A 21,150-nucleotide genomic window follows, 5' to 3' on the forward strand; every position below is an offset into this window, starting at 1 on the left:
TTTGGCAAGGCCTAATGACCATAATTTCACACATTGACATTGATTAATTTCATCATTTTCTTTTGTTTTAATTGGATTGGGGGTCATTCGTTTTTGTCCTGCAGCATACATCATTCTTTGGGGCCTCCTGTGTGTGTGTGCACATGCACGTAAATAAGTGTATTCAAGCCAATTTATTGCGCATTTGTCTTCTTAATTAGCAAGACTGTAAGTTCAGTAGATTTTTCATAAAATGACATTTGGATTGCAAAAGTCTAATAAAGCCTGGGGCTTTTTATTCTTGCAGTCTGCTGTTCTTGTGATTTGAACGGCTACAAAAGATTTTAATATCGAGCTTTCCATTTCTTTTTATAGACGCATCTCTCTGGCCACACCTAAGCAGCTGTTCAAGGCGTCCAACATGACTCAGCGCTGGCAGCGCCGTGAAATATCCAACTTTGAGTACCTGATGTTTCTCAACACCATCTCTGGTGAGGACACCGCTCAGCACCTGTGTGATGTTTTTGCAGGGTGTAACACAGAGGAGCTGTGCACATTTTAGCAGTCCATGATGCTAACTTTTTTTTTTTAAACAATATTTGTCGCCCCTCTCCCCCGTGCTTTGTCTTTCCTCTAGGCCGTACCTATAATGACCTAAACCAGTACCCAGTCTTTCCATGGGTCATCACCAACTATGACTCAGAGGAACTTGACCTCACTCTGCCCAGCAACTTTAGAGATCTGTCTAAGGTAAGAGCCTGGAGACTCATCCTCTCCCCTGATTTCACTATAATGGATCTTTTTTCTTCTTAATTCCCCGAAAAAGTAGGGGGGGCGTTAACACACAGATAACTGTGTGTTAACGCCCTAAAGTCAATTTTGTTGCTTTGTAATTGCCATTGATCATAGTTTAGTGAACCTGCTCTTTAATCACCGGTGGCTGATTGCACATGTGCAGAGCATTTTTCCCATGTAACGACCCAAGTATTTCAGATGTCTGAGAAGAATTGATATAATAGTGCAGTTTGAAACTAGTATTTTTTTATGTTACTAACGTCATGCTATCCATGTTGATGAAGTGATTCTATATGCAGTGATTTGCAGTTTTCATCAGCTCACAGATATATGAAATTTGAGTAACAATGTGACAAATTTCCCAAAACTGCAAGTGGTATTCATTACATCTAATCTGTATGATTAGTTGTTGACTTTTGCTAGTTCAGGCAATCTTGACCTGCTGCATTTAAAACATATGTAAGCTCCTCATCTTCTCAGTCTGCAGCTCCTAATTTGTGGCTTAGCTATCATTTTCTGGCCATAAATCAAAGTTTCCTAATTGAATTCTTTCAAGTTTGACCTTCCACAACACAGCAGGAAGTGAAGTAATACTCCCTGGTAGCTCCAGGCATCGAGTGATTGGGCTTAAAACAATGAAACCTGCCCTGAAATGCTCCCTGGCACATAAATACACACACTCGCATCGCTAAAGGATTCTCCCCCATAATTGTAGGTAGTCACGCAATTATTTACTCCCATTAACTCCCTCGCTTTTACACGTACATACACAGATGGAAAAAGGCAGAAACAAAAAAGAGCACACCCCTTAGCTTGCCAGCTAACGTCGGTGGATGAACAGTCCAGCGGTGGGAGGACTCAGGATTAGTTTTAGAGTGGGAAGATTGAGCGAGTGTCAAGCTCCTGGTAGGAAAATGACTGAATAAATCAGCCATGGAAGCAAAAGAAAGCATGTGTTAATGGACAGGGGATCTGTTGGAGGAAATGCTTTTTAGAGGTACGCCGGAGGTCATTTGTTCAGGTGCAGACGTGGAGGTAGTCCTCTAATGAGACAAAGTGGAACATATTAGTCTTCTTGCAAAGATATCGCTCTTTGAATAAAACGATAAGTAAGTAAATTAGAGTCTGCATTGGTTTGGGTGAGATTAGACGATCTAGGAAGTCCAGTTTCAGTAATAATGTGTTTTAGCATTTCTTGAAGACTCTCTAAAAATTCTTCATAATTTTCGCTCAGTCCTGTTCAAACATGACGGTATACATTTGGACTGTTACTAATACACAGATGGATCCATGGGTAGAAATTAGGGTTGGCTGGGTACAGAGAGGAAGAGCCGGTGACCTTCTGGCTCTACTTTTTGAGCCACCATCAACTTGACCTGCTGGCAGTTTGCGTGTTATAAACTATGTTCAAAAGGACAATGCAGATTTAGTTTAGTTTTGCAAGAAAATTCTGTAATGGCAGCAATTTTAAATGAATTAATTTTTTTAGGGGACAGCAAGCCTAGTATTGCTGTTTCTTTAGGCAAGCATTCATTAAAGTCCATCAACTGCCATCAACCATTGGAAATGAAAGGAAGAACAAATATCTGCAGAATATAATCCAGATGCAACGCTATTGTCCTGCACAAATCCCACAGTTATGAAACACAAGTGAACCATCTCCTCACACTTTCATTCCTTCACACTTCCCTGTCACATAGATTCAAACATCTTGTCCCTTAGGTTCTCCCCAGTCCTGCTTTCACTTTCAATCTGCTCCTCTGTGTCTCCGTCCTCGGCTTTTATCCCTCCCAGTGTAGTTTTTATCCACTGTAAGCAGCTGCATAATTCTTGTGTTTATCCTGCTTGATGTTGCCCAACAGGGTGAAATGTGACAGTTGTATTTGCCCCACCAATACACACACAGGCTCACAAAAACCACGCAGCCTTCCCGCGTGGTTTCTAAGCTCATTTCTGCTTCCTTCTCTTCTCCTTTGCACTGCCATGGAGTTTGGACAGCTCAGCCTCTGTGCTCAGTCAAGCCTCGCAGCCCCGGGGACTTGAATGAATGGGAGAGTTGGGTAAAAGGAGGAGAAACGGAAAGACGATCAGAAAGCAAAAGAAAGAGGAGGCGAGAGTGTGAGAAAGGGAGAACAACATTATTTCCCATCCCTTTAACCCTTTTTCTTTTTAAAGAACAGAATGGAAGCAGAGAGAGCGAGAAGGAGGGGAGGGAGCAGAGCCAATCTTTATTACATCTGTTTTATTCATGTTGTTGACACGCGTGCGATATTAATGTATGACTACTGGACCGTGCCAGACTGCGGTGTCTGGAAAAGGGCAAAGCAGCTCTGTGCAGCCCTTCAAATCAAACCCCCACCATACAATGTTGCACCTACAATCATTTGTGCTCCCCATTTCTTTTCTTTGCAACCTAATATTTGGTGACCTTCAGTTAGTTCTGCACTCTGTGTGTGTCTGCACCATTCAAAACTATGCTTACTTTCCCATTTTCCCCTCTTTTGTTTGCTCTTTATTGTTTTTCTTTCTTGTCTCCTTCTGTTTTCCTCTCGTGCTCTCTTTCTTCCTCACCCTTCACATCTCTCTTATCCCCCTCTAATGTCACGTTGGTGGTTGTCTCTTGTAGAAACAGGTCATCTGCGAAGCCTCCAGTGACATTGAGAAGCCAAATTGCTATGAACGTGTGTGTGTGTGTGTGTGTGTGTGTGTGTGTGTCACACACTGTCATCATTCCCAGCACAACAGAGGCCACACAGAATTTATGTTCCTTGCTACCAGAGCCATTCTGACCCCAGGGACTTTCTTATCATAAACTCTAACCTCAACCTGACATCAAACGCCGACCCCCGAGATAACATTGTAGTCACGATAAGCTCTCGCTAGATCTGACTGCAAGTGTTTTAACACCTCTTTTTTATTCCTCCACCCCTTTTTGCACCCCAGTTCTGCATACTGTCACATGCGTCCCCACAAAAATCCACTTGTTCTTCATAAAGATGCGTTGTATAACAAAACCGAACCTAAATTTGACACTTTAAATGATAAAATTAATCTTGGGGGCGACTTTACAAAAGAAAATTGTTATTTGATCTGTTTGAACTTCTTGAGTGTTCGTTCAAGGTGTCCTTACAGCAAAGGCACACCCATTTCTATTCATAAAAGGCAAAAATATGTAAATAAATAAATCCACTCTTACTGTACTTTTAATGAAGCACAACAAATAATTTAAACAATTGTTAATCTATTATGTACTCCGCATTTACATAGCAAGAAAATAGGACTTACTGAGCATCTTGTGTACCTTTTGTGCTATAACATGCTGCTCACAGACACATGGGCTAATGGTGTATTGATCTCACCGTACTCGCCCCATATGTTTATCCCCCCAGGCCCTCCACACCATTTTCACTGTTTAAATAGGACATTATACATAAACACTCTCTTCAAAAGGCTCTTGTGATTTATGACTCAAAGCCCTACTGATGCTCAAATCGTCAGTGAGCCATTATACTTCATCACCTGTGACCCATTATTGTTTTAAAAGTAAAGTAGCACTAGGTAATGTTCTTATAATAGTTTCTCAGGAAGGTGCTTATTGTTCCTTGAGGGAGTGTTTTTCGCTTGGTATGCCTACATATAAAAAATTGCTTTTTAAATATTTGAGTTCCCAAACCTATGATTATTTGTGTACGGAGGAGAGTTTAGGCAGGATAACATACATAATAAATATATATATATATATATATATATATATATATATATATATATATATATATATATATATATATATATATATATATATATATATATATATATATATATATATATATATTTAAATACATCTCACCATAGCAGCTTTAAAATGTCACTGTTACACCATATGTAGCTGCCTTCTTGATTTAGAACAGATTAAGACTAATCCAGCATTATTTTCCCCGTCTTTACCAAAAACTCTGGCTCAGTTTTCTTCTGTAGCGTACCCTTTAGTTAAAAGTATGTGATCGGTTCATTTGTCTGAGCGCTCATCAGAGTGCTATTCTTTGCCACGACGTATTGGGTCAATCTGTGATTGGGCAGCAGCAGGCGCTCCATCAGCGCAGTGCCGGCCGCTCTGCTCTGATGTACGGCACCGTCGCTGCCGCTTTGTTGTAGCTACTGTAAGCTGAGAGCGCTAGCCCCACAGTAATTTACAGCAGTAAACAATGTCGGGCTCGAGCAAACCAACAGCCCCCACGTGCCCTCACACACAATTCTCCCTCTCTCCCTGTCACTGTGGCACTTTCAGTCTTTTCTTTTTTTTTTTTATTTTATATGCCTCCTCTCCCTTTTCTTTTTTTAATGAGCCGACTGTTATTAGGGCTATAAATCAGGCCAATGGGTGTGATGTATAATTCACTGTGTGTACTCACCCACCCCAGTGGCCCTGAGGAAGCCCACAGTGTATCACTGTCAACATAGATCTGCACAGTGTTGTGGCACAAGGCAATTCGCTGTGTAAATGCACATACGCACAGGAACACTATTTACAAAATAACAAAAAAATGCATGCATTGAACAGAAAAAAACGGCAATAACTGCAGACCGTGTGCATCACTCCCAGTACACACACAGGTACACAAGCATGCACCATTACACCCACATAAAACAGTAGCCATTGCACAGATCAATATCATAGACCTGCCCTGGATGTGTCTTGCTGTGACAGGCACCCTATGATATGAAAGAGATCCAATTGATCCACACCCTACTAGGCCCCCATTCTCAAAAGGGCATCATTCCATTACCATTGATCTGCTGTGTATGTGTGTGTGTGTGTGTGTGTGAGGGAGCAAGATGATGGAGCGGTTCGAGGGAATGAGGCACAGCCTGCAGAAGACTAATAAAAATTGAACCAGCCTGAAAGTGATTTCTATAAATGAGTATTTAAATAATAGGCGAGCTGCACAGGGTTATTGGCTTTTTTTTTTTAAGAGCAATGGAAAATTAATGCAATTTAACCATTTTTTTCTGAACTATAAATAGGGCTGGTGACCAGTGTATTAGTTACAGATTAATAAAAGTAAAAATTAAAGGAGCCCACAGCCTTGCTATTGATATTCTGAGTAGGCACTCTTTCATTGGAGCACATTAGTTTTCTCTGACAGACTACAGCTGCAGGGGCTCGGTTTCACAGCCTCTAAAAAGCACTCTGTGGGAAAGGATTGATCTGTCTGAAGGAAAACATCATCTAATATTCATTTGAGATAGCACAATGGTTATTAGCTTCATTCGCCTTGCAACTATTATGCAGCAGTGAGTGGTCCCTGTATTCACAGTAAAATTCAGTACTGCCTCCCTGCCTTTGGTTTGTGTTTTTTTAACTTTCACGCATCTATCGTGTCTTGTCCTAATATCTGGTTTTGTCGTATTTATTTATTTTTCAGTTTAGCTGTTTGACCTATTTTTTGTTTGTTTATATTTATAGCCCATCGGTGCTCTTAACCCCAAGAGGGCAGCATTCTTTTCAGAGCGATATGAGACCTGGGAGGATGATCAGGTGCCGAAGTTCCATTACGGCACCCACTACTCCACCTCGAGCTTCACCCTGATGTGGCTGCTACGTATTGTAAGTGCAGTGCACGTTTGGACTAAATATACTTCTGAGTGTTAAGGAGAATTTGTGACTTTTAATTCTGGAAAATAATGAAATAATTATGCTTGTGCAAGAATTTTACCTTGCTCTTTAAAAGTGTATTTAAATTGGATTCTTTTTTTAATGATCATTCATGATGCAGAGGTCATGAATGTATTCTTAGGCCTAGGGTTTTATCAAATTAAGAGTATATGCATGCTAAATATTGCATAGCATGCATGCATGTAGTGATAATAAATGAAAAGCAAAAGCAGTGCACTTAAAAGTCTGACCTTCACCTTGATGCAAATTCTCAAGGTTTTTCTTTTTAATAACAGGTACTGAAATGTGATTTTGTTTGTTTTTGAAGCACATTAGCGGTGTATATTTTGCACTAGAGTGCTCTCTTGCAGTACCTTTGTTGAATGGATGCCATCAATCTTTCCATACTGCACTCAGGGGAGAGGGAGGTTACTAAGTTTCTCCAGCGTGCAGTTTTCTGCTGTTATTGTCCCAGTAGCTCACTGTCTCTGTAACTCCCAGTAGAGTTACCTCATTGATCTCTGCACATCATTAGCCAGCTTACTCTAAAGCCACTTTACCAGAAGCACTCATTTATAACTCTCACTTAAAGATCAAACTTAACCTTAAATATTAAATGAAAATGAGTTTGTGTAGTAACTGTGTATTTTGTAAGATTTTACACTGATGTATAAACTGCAAGATCAATTTGCTCACTGTCCCACCATTTAAAAAAAAAAAATGAGGCTTGCGTCATTTCAGGCTGGACTTAATTAGCTATTTACAGTATTAGTTTATAGCTGTGGTACAGCACAGTGTGCCCGTGTCATTTGGGGGCTATTGCATCAGAGAGACGGCTATTGATCTGCCCTAACAAGATTATACGTGATTAGAAATGCATCAGCAGCACACGTGCATTGATTTTAGTAGCACACTGGGAATATTGTTGTTTTACTTGTCCATTTTTGGCTTTAAGTTTGTTACAGGGTGTGCAGAAAGGGTCAGTTCTAGGTCAAATATATTGACAGAGTGTATTCAAACTGTAGACATGTTGACAACCATGTTTTCCTTGCAGAAAAAGCAATTGGGTGGTTTCAGTTATAGGAGTAGACTCCCCAGTTTATATTCTTAACCATAACCTTTATAATTTCCAGGAACCCTTCACCACGTTCTTCCTTAACTTCCAAGGAGGAAAGTTTGATCATGCTGACCGTACCTTCTCCTCAGTATCCAGGGCTTGGAGGAACTGCCAGAGAGACACATCTGATGTTAAGGTACCATTCATACTTATGCATGCTCACTATGGATCTGGGGACAAAAATAACAGAAGTTGGACGATAAAGTCCCGAGCGCTGCAGAAGAATAAATCCCCGTCCAGCACACATAAAAAAAGAGAGGGTTTCAAAAGAGTAATGTCCAGTCACTACCAATCATTGTCCCCATGCAATGATAGCTTCCTGCTCTTCTGATCAAAGCGTTGGTTTAATCCTCATCTGTCCCAGCCGTCTGTCTCAGATTCAGTCAGCTATAACATGGACTTGAATCCCTGCCCACTGGGCCCCCAAACTCTGCTGCGCCGACGGATCTACCCTGAAACAGCACAGGTCATTCTCATACCGAGCGCCTTCGAACCCCCAGCGCACACTTTAACTGCTCTCCTAAAACATTTACAACTACACTCAGACATTCTCTGTCAAAGCTGAGTTTTGCTTGCTCTCCTGGCACTGGGTCACTGGATGGGGGAACAGCAGTGGTGTTGGGGGTTTTGACGCTTGATTGCGTTTACCCCCCTCCCGCATCCCTCTGATAAAACATGTGGATTGTGTTACTGTGTAGCTGGCCAATGCTTGATTGCAAAAGCCCAACAACAGCCCTAGTTTGCTCTCTTAGTCTCGACCTGTCAATGTGGATCAAACTGTGAGAGCTCAACTTCAGATCAAAACAAAGAGGAAATCTGGACGTCGTCAGTTTGTTTCCATGTTCAGCTTGAATTTTTAGCATATTTTGAATGAAAATCTGTCGACTTTATCCAGTTGGATGCACACATTCATGCTCCTTTTTTTGCTCAAAATATGAATGTGTGCAACCAACTGGATGCAATCCAGTCACATCCATATTGCTTAATTCCTCTTTTAAGCAATAGAGGAATTAGGGGTGAGATGTATCAATTCAGCATGGTAAGTACACCATTTAGCTTTAGCATTGGGACCATTGATGGTAACCCTCTGTCTCTGCCAGAGGGCAAAAAGCCTCTGTGTTTTCATACGCCACTGTTAAAGAAGGGGTGATAATGGGCTACAACACCTAGATTCAATGTGTCTCTAGCCTGGGTGACGCTAGAATGACCTGCCACCCCCAATCCCCTGACCCCTAGCCTCAGCCCACAGGCATCAGAGGGGGAGACACAAGAGAAGAGGGGTTAGACGTAGCAACAGTGGAAGTGTAGCAGGAGAGCCCAGAGGCCAGAGCCCCTTCCAGTGACCCATGACAGGACAGGATTGGGGATCAGAGGGGCTGGCCTCTGACCAGGCTGGAGCAAAAGGGCCACTGCACATAATGGTCCATGTAAGGCAGGCTTGAGTGTTGGGGAGTGAAGCCCTCAAGGTTTTGTTGGGGTATGTGCATGCGTGCGTGTACGGGTGCCGCTCTCTCCTGCTCAAATTTACAGCAGGCTGTAGCCGGTGAACCCGGGTGAGCAGGAGGCCTCGTTAAGAAGGTGACCTTTAGTTTTAGGTCAGCTTTTGTGGAGTGAAGAGATTTCAGAAGTGAGGAAGTGCCGTGTTGTTTTAAAGCTGTGTGTTTGCTTGCTCATTTGATTGGATGTTTTCACCCCATTAATGAGAGGGGGAGATATTGTGCAGCTAATTTGATAAGAGGCATGTTATTATTTGGCTGTATTTGCTTGTATTTGTAAAGATCATGTTACATATGCTAAGAATTGAATCTTTTCAAAATGCTTCTTGACTTCCGAGTTTAGTTTTTTTTTTTTTTTTTTTCGCTTTGAGTGTTAGCTGTCAGCCAGTCGCCACTTAGTTTTGAAGGCAGGCTGTTCATTTCTAATGCTAGGTTGTTAAGATGTTTGTCACCAAATTCCCTTAGCAATGGCCATAATTGATTCTATATAGTGTTTTTCTGTATATGCAGGTGAATGTAGTTAAGATAGTTATAGTTCATATAATTATGTATTTTGTTACACAAAACCTGTCAAGTCTTCATAGAGCACATGGACTGTATATTAAAAATTTGAATTAGGACCAAGTCATCACCCACTGGTTTGTGAAGTCCTCTCTTTTTGGCTTGAGATCAGAATTTGCCCATCATCACACTCATACTGTAGCATCTTAAAGCATCTTTTTTGACTCTAATGAGGACTGTAATATGCAAATGATCATTGTGTTTTACTCACTAAGAATATAAATTAGTGATTGAAAGTATAAATGCATGTGTCAAGTGTTTGCTGCTTTCTCCAGTCAAATAGGATGAAGGGTAATTTTTCCATAGACGCTTTATAATCTGACTTTTTTGCAACTGCCCCCTGCTGACCATTAGACAGAATGCACTTTAAGACATTTACTTTCCCTTCATTTTTTTCAGTCTATTGGGAAAAAATGCAATATACCATATATTTCACGCTCCACTTTCCTTTCCTTATTTGCATGACACAGCCAAGAACTGAACCTTCCCGTGTCCTGATTGTGTCGAAGTTTGTGAGACGTACCCACAACAATAACACAACAGCTAAAGCCTGGGAAGCGTTGTTGATTTATCTACATGTTTTTAAGCTCAAACACAATCTTAATGTTTATACTCACTGTGGCAAGTTCTGCTTTGTTTAGAATGACAAATGGCTAAACATATAGGGTTACATCTCCTGTCATACTTGCATTTCACTTCACTCTCGTGCAGATTGAAAACATGCTGTGTTGTTTGTGACAGCCAAATAAAATCATCATAGTAAGACGAGAATTTAGCTGACTTTTCTTTGTTGTTGTGGAAGAGGGGGGGAAATCAGAAGTGAACTTTTTTTTTTTAAGACACAAAGAATCGCATCAGAATAGGGAGAAACCACAGCCGAGTGCACGCTCAGAGGCTTTTTACAACAGACCAGCGTCATGTAATTTCCACGAATAATTTTGCCATTCAGAAAACAATACAGCAATACTATCTATATACAAAACAGTGCCGCTTCGTTGTGTTTATTTTCCCTGCTCTTGTTCTTCTTAAAGAGTTACTCAACACTTCAAAAGGGCTTTTTGAGTTGTAACATAATGTGCTTTAATTTGGGGAGGCAGTCCACGTCCCTTAGCCCACAGTTTGACTTGGAGTCTGCAAAACCACACTCATCAAATATATGCTGATCAAGACTCACAGGACTTTACACTCTTTTTTTTGGTAAAGCTTCTACTTATTTACTCCCTGACATCTGTAGAAGCACCAGTTGCTTTCTTTCCTTTCACACCCACACAGCACTGTTTCACATGTGAGGACGGTACCTTGATCGTTTGAACTGGTTCAGGACCACCATGCCTTTTGTGAGGCACAGACCCAGGGGTGAACATACTCTTTATCTTCTTGGACATCATGTTCAGATCTAGCATTCCCGTTATTCTAAATTTCCATTGGTGATTATGCAGAGCTTTCTACAGATGCAGCATCATGTCTGATAACTGTTCCAGATTCTCAAACTGCTTTGTAAGATTGACTTTTTTTTTTCTTTTTTTTTTTTGCTTTTCTCCCGATAACCAGTGTGTTTATTTATGTGTCTGTGCTTTACCCTTTCAGGAGCTGATCCCAGAGTTCTACTATCTTCCTGAGATGTTTGTTAACGCCAACAATTACAACCTGGGAGTGATGGAGGATGGCACTGTAGTCTCTGATGTTGATCTGCCACCTTGGGCCAAAACCCCAGAAGAGTTTGTGCGCATTAATCGACTGGTAAGACGCATGAATGCTGTGTCCCATGTATGATTCAGGTTAAAGCAAGTGTGCATTAAAAATATATTGAAGCCATCATAGAGTCTAGGCAAGAAAAAAGTGTTGTTGTTGTCATTCATGTATAGCCTTGTTTTCTTTCTTCCTCATATGACACATAGCGCAGACCATCTGAGCCCCAAGCTTAGCTGGAAATGCTAATTTAAAGAGACAGTGTTATTTCCTGACCATCACACAGTTCTTCCTGTTACCTGAGCCTCCCCCTCCTCCCCAACTCTCAGATTGCTTTGCCAGCAAATTGATCCAGCTCTGCCCCGTCTAATATCCCCATGCAGCCTCACAGTCCCTCTCTCTGCTCTGTTCATGCACATCTGGAACATGCCGGTGTGTGCAACTGCAACTGTGTTTTTGTGCAGAATAATTATGCAGTATCCACTTTCTGATCTCCCTTTCCTGTCCGCCTGGCCAAAGGCAGAAATATTCTGTGTGTATATTCACGTCAGATGTTGTCAGACTGGCTGCCGTGTTTTCATTATACTCTAGATGTTCTCTTCTGTGCTTTACACAACATCCACACACACTGTTGGGAAACTAAGGTAACACTTTGGATCAGATTTCTCAGCACTAGAAGATCTAGAAGCCTCCGATGGGGGGTTAACATTTTCTCTTCTGTTTTGTTGAAATTGCTTATCATTTATGCTTTTAGCCCTTTTATCTTTAACTTCATACTGACAGTGAAAGGACAGCTGTCCCCTTACAAATAAAGCTTATTCATAATTTTGTCTGTCTGTCTGCATAAACACAATTACAGAAGAAAACTAAACTGTGGGTTATAACGCAATGTAATCTGGAGCCTAGCGCAGGCCACTTTTCCCTCTCAGTTACATATTTGGGGTAAAAGCAGTGGCAGCTCCATGTGTGATGTGTGCCCACAGTAGTAATGGGTGCTGATGAGGCTGGGTGTGCTCTGTGACCTGTGCAGTCTTATGGTGGGGGTCTGTTAACTAGCCTGCTGATATGACCATGCTGCTATCATTAATCACACACTTCCCTCTTTTTGGCTGTCAGCATGCAGCCCGCTGTGGATGTATTAGAGGGATGCTTGTTGTGGCGGCAGCGTTGCAGGCTGTTGTGCAGTGTTTTATACTCACGGGGAGGAAAAGTTGAGTTTTCATTTGTGCTAAATTATATATATGTGTATATATGTGTATATATGTATGTGTGTGTGTGTGTGTGTGTGTGTGTGTGTGTATGTGTGTGTATATATATATATATATATATATATATATATATATATATATATATATATATATATATATATATATATATATATATATATATATATATACTTTTTTTTTTTTTTTTTTAATGGCATGAAGTTTAAAAAGTTTTTGATTGTTTTTATTTAGTTTCTTAAATTAAAAGATGGCTGCCTCTTCCTGAGGCTGGTTTTGCCAGTAGTTACTTCCTGTTAAAAGGGAGTTCTTCCTCACCACTGTTGCCTAATGCTTGTTCACAGTGCTGTAGTAGCCCCTTACAACAGCGGCCCCCAACCTTTTTTGCACCACAGACCGGTTTATGTCCGACAATATTTTCATGGACCGGCCTTTAAGGTGTCGCGGATAAATACAATAAAATAAAACCAGTACCGGTTTTAATGCTCAAATCTGCTGTCCTGAGTTATTTCTGTTTCAAATGTAGAGTTGAAACACGGTCATTGTAAAAACAAACATAATTTGGATAATATTGTAAACAAAAAAAAGGGGGAAAAAATGCACCAAGAAACAGAAACCTTATTGTATGAATATATACATTAATGTGGTCTCCTGTAAACAGCTAAAAGAGCCTTTCATCGCTGGTTTAACTGTGCTGGTCTCCTCTACATCTTCATTTTTTCCCCCATGCTTCTGTCCTTTGTGCTCCATTTGGCACTGCAGATGCAATTTGGACTCTATTTGGTCTGCACCCATACTAGATATGCTGCTTTCAAGCTGGTAAAATTTCACTCTGCTTTTTCTTTCTCTCCTTCTCCAAACTGAGATATTGATCCAACGTGCAACCAGCAGGCAGGTGTAGGTGCACAGAAACATAACAAGCTTAGGAAAATAGGTTTCATCCCAGAGGGACTGTGAATAAAAGCTCTGCTATCAAATGTCAGTTTAAGTATAATTTTCTAATTTATTCAGACTGAATCACTTCCTGGAATCTGTTGGTTTCACTTAAAATAATAAAATAAGCTGGGATTGTGAGTGTGGGAGTGCAGTTTGTCTTTGTAATTTTACCATTTTAAGAGACCCAGTCGTATGCTACAGATCACATAGAAACAGCGCCAAGGTACAGGGAGGGATGTGTGGGTGGACAGGTCTCTGGTCATGACAGATAGCTGGCATTAGAGGGTGTCAGCTGGCAACTGTGGCACTGTTGGGAAAGAGATGAGTGTGGTAGAGAGGAGAGAGGAAGAGTGAAGGAGTTAATGGGCTGTTTGGCTCTCTTTAGCTTGTCTGCTGCTAATGGCTTTGCAACACAAGGATAGACAGCAGGAGAGAACACGCAAACACACGCAAATGCACACTCGCTTACGAACACACACAGGCCTGCTGTCTCCACTCTGGTTATGAGCCTTAGATGATTAACAGCTAATTAGGGCCCAATCTGGAAAGGCCATTAAAAGCCTCTCTCAGTAAAGGATTGTGCTGCTCCGCAAATCGGCAGTTTGTTTTTGTTGTTCAGAGTTGCATGGTTGGTTGGGGGGGTAAAAAATAAAATGATATAAGCCTACCATCAAACTGTAGCCTGTACATAATGCTTTCCTTTAGAAGTGTCATAAGTTATCGCTAATGTTTAGCAGGAAGTGTGTTGCATGGCAACAGATTAACTGCAAGTTTTTTCCTAGACAGTTTATTGTTCAACAAATGTCTTACACAACACTGAAGGCTCCACTTGAAAACCACAGGTCTGAAGAATAGTTGGATTTTTGGGGAGGAGGCGGAGCAGCACCTCCGCGGCTTAAGGGAAGTGCCTACAGTATACTTAAATGCACTCCCTTTTTCGTGGTCCATCACACATCCACACATACATCCCCGTGGAGACACAGGGGTCTTGAGGCAGCATGCCACGGAGATCAGGGGCTGCTTGTTGTTTTTACCAGGGGGTCGAAGGAGAGGTTAAGAACTTGATCCCTCCTCCACCAGATAACTACATTTCTCTGGGCACTGTCAGCCGCTCTGACATTCCACTATGTACGACCGTACCTCGCTTTTCAGGCCTGCTAACCATTAGCGCGATAGCAGGTGATCTTGTGTGTATGCTCGTGTAAATTTGACTGTTATTTGTCTCCATATCAGTGTTTACCTGTGCTGTCATGGCTCCAAGTTTCAGTGCAGCTACTGAGATGGGGCGGGCTAAACTACAGTCTGTTAGAGCAGCCATCTGCTGTGGGTATATCTTGATGCTAGACTGAGCCAAACACTGCTGATTTTTTTTTTTTTTTATTGTGCATAGATCAGTGTTAAACTAATATAAGAATGTAGACAGACATTGGTGTTGGATGAAATCTTTATAAACACCATACAGCTTGTGCCTAAAATGAAATATACGGTTACAATCACAATAATAGTTTCATTATTAAAAAAGGAAAGCTGTCTAATCAGACATATTTAACTCTACGGTTGCAATTACATGCACATGCCGAGGCTTCTTGTTACTTTTTTCTCCTGTTGCCATTTAACCAAACTCTCCAGTGCTTATTTGCTGGTCCCTGCTTCAGCTGTTTGGCTTCTTTCAGTCATCTGAGCTCTTGAAGCGCTGCTGACAGACCTGCAAACCTCACACATGGGAGAGACGGGCATGCTTTACTTTTGGCCTTTTCCGTCTTATAAAGTATCAACTCGCTCAAAGGAGTGACAGAGGCATCAGCTAAACTGGCCTCACAGAAAGAGGGAGCCTTTCTTCTTTGTGAATGGGAAAGGGCAGCTGAGTGATTGGTCAGAAGCAACGGCACAGAGAATGCTGGCCACAAGAAGACACTGTGGGTGTTGGATGCCAAAGAACCTTGTGTAACTCATCAAAGACGACCATTATGCCTCCCATTGATTTACTTACTCTATGCAGAAACTGTGAAACTGTCATGTTGTTGAATTTCTGTGCACAGTTTATTCCTGTGCTATAATATAAGAAACTACTTGTTGTAGGATTTTCAGTGTGACTGTGATGTCACTGAAAACGCATTATGTACTATATGCTACTTTAGATCTCAAGGAACACTTTGCAAGCTTTGCTAAAGAGTAGCTTCTGTAGCCACAAGTTGTAATTATATGACCCTAGCACATTAGAGTGCTCAGGGCACTGAAACACATGCTATCAATCATTCATGCAAAACACATAATCATCATTTCAGTGCAAGCTGGCTAAACTGAAAACATCTGAAGCACAGCTTAGAGAAGTCAAGAGGCTTCTCTCTGCATCGCCAGGCAGAATAGTGCATTATTCCAGTAATGTTGGATTATTATGACCTAAGTCATCCTCACATGCTGCACACATTACAGTCTGCGGCTGCTAGTATACATCTTAGCTCTCTTGATAACAACATGAATTATAAATGTTTGCTGATGTCTGAGAGTAACGTCTGGAGCTTAGCTCTGTTGCTAACCAGTTGCACATATAGTGTGTGTATATGGTCCAGTCAGATTTTGCTAACAAGCTTTGAGTGACTCTGTTATCCATTACTGAAGAGTTTATCAGTGATGTCTTTGCTTTTATTTTAAGACCTTTGTTCCCATGTCAGTGCATTTAAAAGCTCCAGCATTTAGATTCATGTAGATGAACCTCTACAAGCACTGGATAACTCTAGCTTTGCTTCTGTTGCAGTTAAAATGAAAATATTGATATAATAATAATTATGTTTGCAGTGGACAGTGATGTGAGTGTGTTTCATACTTTGTCATTCGGCCTTACAGCTGTTATTGTGATGTCATCACAGTAATCCTGCCCGCAGAGGTACATCTACATGGCTGCTAAAAGACAAATGTCATATTTATTTGAGACATATCACCTTTACCCCCCAAGCCTCATACTCTCAACCTGTTTGAAATCTGAAGTTTGTCAGCTTTATGTGCTGACAGCCATTAACACTTTGCAAAAAATGATGCAATCAAGAAACCCGTTATTCAGCAGGCTTGTTATTACATTAAGACATGAAAATCTTATACATAAGATTTCTTTTTAAGTTGACAACATAGCTTGAAAGACTTGGATAAAGATTTTACTAAAGTTTACTGTAAAGCGGGATTTGTGCAGGAACTGTATCTGAAATGTAAGCGAGTAGACTCAGAAGACAAAAATGTGTCTTGCATTTTTTCCCACAAGTCACACAGCCAGACATGATCGCTCCCCAGCTCAGACCACCAGCTACACAAAGTCAAAGATCACGACTGTTTACATTCACCTCTCATCCGTACTGCACTCTCTGATCAGGCACCCGCTGGGACTCGCATAATGCCGTTCCCACCAGCCTCCACATCTTATTCTCACAGTAACCCCACAGGAACCCATGCATGAGCTGAGGTAAACCACTGCAGCGACCAGCCACTAACCACTAAGAAATACTTGTGCACTTGTGAATGACTGAGTGAGTGAAAACCTTAACGTCGTCTATCCCAGAGTGGCCCCCGGTAATAGAAGACAGTTTGCCATGTTAGCCTAGTGCTAATCTATTCCCCTGGCGTCTCCACTGAAAGCCTTGTTGCTGGATGGGAACTAGCACGTGGGGTAGAGGGAGGTTATCTGGCTAATATCAGGCAGCGCTCACTGAAGGGGTATTGTCATGCATAAGGGCAGACATGTTTACTGTGTGCTCGGTGTTTTACGAGCTGTCCCCCCTTCTTCTTCGCCTCCCTCTCTTGCCTGCTCATCTCCCCCTCCCCTCCTTTATCCTCCCTTTCGATGACGTAATGGCGGACCCGATGAGAGCCTGAGAAATGGGATGATCTACTCCTGCTGACATACTCACTCACTAATGTTGTCTTTCTCCCTTTCCTGCACTCCTCCATGCTTTCATTTTACTTCTGCCAAAGTGTACCGAGGCACTTTTTTTTTGCAGCATTATTCTGTGCTGCGTCTCAGACTCCTGAATATCCGTGTTGTAATCCTGGCTTTATTTAAAGAAACACTTGTACTTGCCCTTTGCCCCATCTCAAACTAATGTGTTCCTTGGAGCATGAGCGCAGATAACTTCTTTAAGACGTTTTTTGTCATACTTCTATTATCCATACGAGAAGGAAATAGCCATACAGCTGTTGTATAGATTCCCAGGAAATGCCATGTAAACATTCAAAGACCCCAGAAGGTGGCTGACATATTCAAAAACAAAGGCGCCAGTGATTGCATGAATAAAATTATGTGATGGAAATTGTATGCAATCTTATTTTAGGGTGTTTTTTTTAGGACACTTTGTTAGAATTTAGCGCAGAGCAGGGATGCTTTGCTGTATACTCTCGTTCGTGTGGTATTTTCTGAGTGTTTATTTAGTTTTGTAACAGTATATTTCTGAAAATGAAGCAAAACGCGTCACATTTAATTAATGCATATTCCTCCTACACTTCATGAGCATAGTTCATGGGTTTCCTTGAGGATGTATTTATGGTTTGGAGCTGCTGGTCACGTACATACGCAGACAGTCTCGCACTAACAAGCTGCAGCTCCACATAACCCTACACCCTAATAACCTCTGCTTGAAGGCTAACTACACTCAAGCTGATCAGTTGAGCCATTCATCCTAATCATCTCCAATCTGTGCTGAGAAGCCTCCACACCTCCACACAGTCCTGCAGCCAACTCTGTAATCATCTGAGACAATAATGCCTCTCTCAACAGCTATCCAAATATTCTTTCATCCAGAAGCAGAAGCCCTCTTCAGCGGTTCTGTGTGTAATCAGCTCTTACTGTTGACTTAGCTTTTGCTCACTTGATCCCATTGTGTTGTGGCACCGGTGAAGTATTTGCTAGCTTGTTAGGCTTTTGGAGTGGAGGTGGACAGATGGTTAAGTCCTTCGCAGGTGCTTGTGAACAGTGGTTAAGATTTAGCTTCTCTTGGTTCTTGCCAGTTGTAGTAATAATAATAATAATGATGATGTTAGCAGTTGTTTTGATAACAATTGTAATAATAATAATGTCTTTATTTTTTTTTTTAGGCATCATTGTTTAGTTTGCATTTTTACAATCATGCATGAACTTAAATCTAAAAGGACGCAGACACCACAGTTTTATTGCTATCTAACTTGGATTCAGTGCCATTTGCTCCCCAATCAGTAGTGTTTACTCCATTGTCTGGGCTGTAAGTTGGATCAAATCCACCATGATGTGTTTGTTTTGTGGCGACTTTCCCAATCACTGCTCATTCTGCTTCTTTTCACCCCTTAACATGATATTCTTGCTTTTAGAGTGGTCAGGAGATAATGAGAAAGATGGGAGGAGAGAACAGCCGAGCATTAGGGTTAGAGTTTCAGGTTCCACTTGCCGACGAGTGCCTCCACTGAACCATATCCAGAACTCTCACAGTTGCGACCTGTCTAATTAGCTGAGCCGGAAAGGAGGTGGGGTTTTGGACTGAAGTAACACACGCGGCCCATCTGGGTTTTTCTTGGTGTGTGTGAATATGAGAATAAAGGAAATGGTTCGTTAGCTGCATGGCTGCTCTAAGGATCTCATTCCTTACGTCATACGCCCCCCCTCGCCTTTCTATGTTGGGGGGCCCCCCTCTCTTCTAGCTGTTTACAGGCTTCCTCTGCGTGCTTCACAATGACAATTAGCTTCTCATTTACTGCAAGCTAATAAGCCCTTTAATCAGAGTGCTTGTCAACCTCAGGGCAAGGAAACTCCAGAGGAGTTGATCCTTAGGATCAGATGACTGGTAGAGAAAGCAGAAGGAAAAGAAAGGGGTAAGTGGGAGAACAAATAGAAGGGGGAAGAAGGAAAGTGGGCTGCTGAACTTGGAGAAGGAAAAGAGAATCAAAACGTGAGATAATAAAGCTGTACTAAGGTAAAAGGACTAGGCCGGTTTCCATTAGCGATGTCGTCTAAAATATAAATTTGATGGGCGGATTTATGATTTGATTTAATAAAATGCCCCAAAAGAATACAACTAAACAAAACTTGGTCCCGACTACCGATTCAGTGTTCTTGGATCATCATTTGTAAACGTGAAAACACGATGTTTGACTGTCACACGTACTGAATGGGGTTTTCAGGATGTTTTTAATCAGCTTGTTCTTAAACAGTCATTTTAATATATCCAAATCTGACAAGTGTTTGTTTTATACATCCGTAATCAATACGAACGAAAACAGTCTGCCGCTGACAACGGCTCCGCACACAACATGTGCCTTTAATTACACACCCACACCATCGGCGACACACGCACGTGCAACATACACTTGCATCACCGTTGGCATGCAAATGAGCGCATTGATTTGTTAAGTGATGTTTTAACATCCTTACGGACAGCTCTCCATAAGTCCTTAAAAGGGTTTTAAGGACCAGTGAGGCAAGGAGGAAAGCGTTCACTGTCACCTCGTTAAGACTGAAGTGAAATCCAGCTCAATCCAGACCATAAAGCTAACCGCAAACCACTGCGAGGCACAGAACCTTCACAGATAGGCCCGGTGTAAACCTGTAGTATGGACACGCAGTTTTACTTTTAAGCAGAGCAAAGATAATCACTACAAGAGGTCCCACATGAGGTTAAAATAAAGATAATAAATTTCCCACCTGCGAGCAGAAAAAGCTTTTCAAGATGAGGCTGTGGGCTGGTTACTGACTCGAGATCAGACGCCCTCAGTTTTGCTTCTCAGGACTCAAAGCAACCCCGGTTTAATGTCCACCAGCTGGTTAATTGCAATCACTTGGTGTTTCTTGTCTGATGTCTTAAATTAGGATTGTATGTCTTTAAATCCTCAGTCTAGAGTACAGGTCCCTCTAAAGAGTAACATATTGACAGACATGTAGTCAAACTGTCATTCTTTTTGAGTGTTTTGGGTTTTCTTTCTAAACTTAAAGTCTACACTGCAGCTACAGATGTTTCACAAAGGAAGGGATTAAAGTAACCTGAGCCTTGCACGCAGACGAGGCTTGTTCATTATGATACATTTTCACTGGAATCCACATCACAGCACGGCATGCTGGAACAAAAGCAAAATAAGCATGCAGTTCACAAAGAGTATATAATTATATGCATTTGAATACATGGCGGCTTTGATGGGGAAAAATGATTTGGGTAAATGTATCATTCTTCTCCTTAGGAGAATATTCCAAATTATTGTTGCTGTTGGAAACAAATCAGAGCACACAACAAAAGGGACCCCCCGCCCCACCCCACCCTCCCCTGTGCTTCGAAGGTGTACTTTGTCAAATCTGTAACAATAGGAATGTGGGATTCCAGTTACTTCTACCCCCTATCAGCATTTACATAAAGGCATGCTAAATTATTCATTAATTATCAGAGAGTCCCCTGCGGATGGGGATGACACACACACTGGCTGCTAATTGGCCCATCAATAATCCTGCCTGGTTCTCCTAAAGTGGCACCAGATCCCACCTCAGGAATCTACTATCTGCCCCAACCTTCTGCTCAACTGTTTCTACAGTGTGGCACCACATGTGGAAACGTCTCCACAGCTGCTCACATGACACATTGTTAATGAGTTATCAGAACATGCCTAATTTCTGTACTTCACTTAGGTTTCTTTGATGGATTATAAATATGAGTTCCTTAGGTGTAATCTTCTTGTTATAAGTCGAAATTAGATTTATTGAGATGA

The 21,150-nt window shown here is 41.5% G+C and overlaps 1 protein-coding gene across 9 annotated transcripts in view; it reads left to right on the plus strand.

Annotated features, from left to right (window-relative positions):
* Window positions 1-21,150, plus strand: part of lrba (LPS-responsive vesicle trafficking, beach and anchor containing) — a 174,712-nt gene that overhangs the window by 128,227 nt on the left and 25,335 nt on the right. For all 9 annotated transcript variants that reach the window (XM_019360054.2, XM_019360055.2, XM_005469852.4 and 6 more), the window contains 5 exons: window positions 355-470; window positions 617-729; window positions 6,239-6,379; window positions 7,561-7,680; window positions 11,189-11,341. In XM_019360054.2, coding sequence (XP_019215599.1) covers window positions 355-470; window positions 617-729; window positions 6,239-6,379; window positions 7,561-7,680; window positions 11,189-11,341 — 643 coding nt within the window. The remainder of the gene's footprint in view (window positions 1-354; window positions 471-616; window positions 730-6,238; window positions 6,380-7,560; window positions 7,681-11,188; window positions 11,342-21,150) is intronic.

Source organism: Oreochromis niloticus, linkage group LG6 (assembly GCF_001858045.2).
Source record: "Oreochromis niloticus isolate F11D_XX linkage group LG6, O_niloticus_UMD_NMBU, whole genome shotgun sequence".
In the NCBI taxonomy this organism is placed as follows: domain Eukaryota; kingdom Metazoa; phylum Chordata; class Actinopteri; order Cichliformes; family Cichlidae; genus Oreochromis; species Oreochromis niloticus.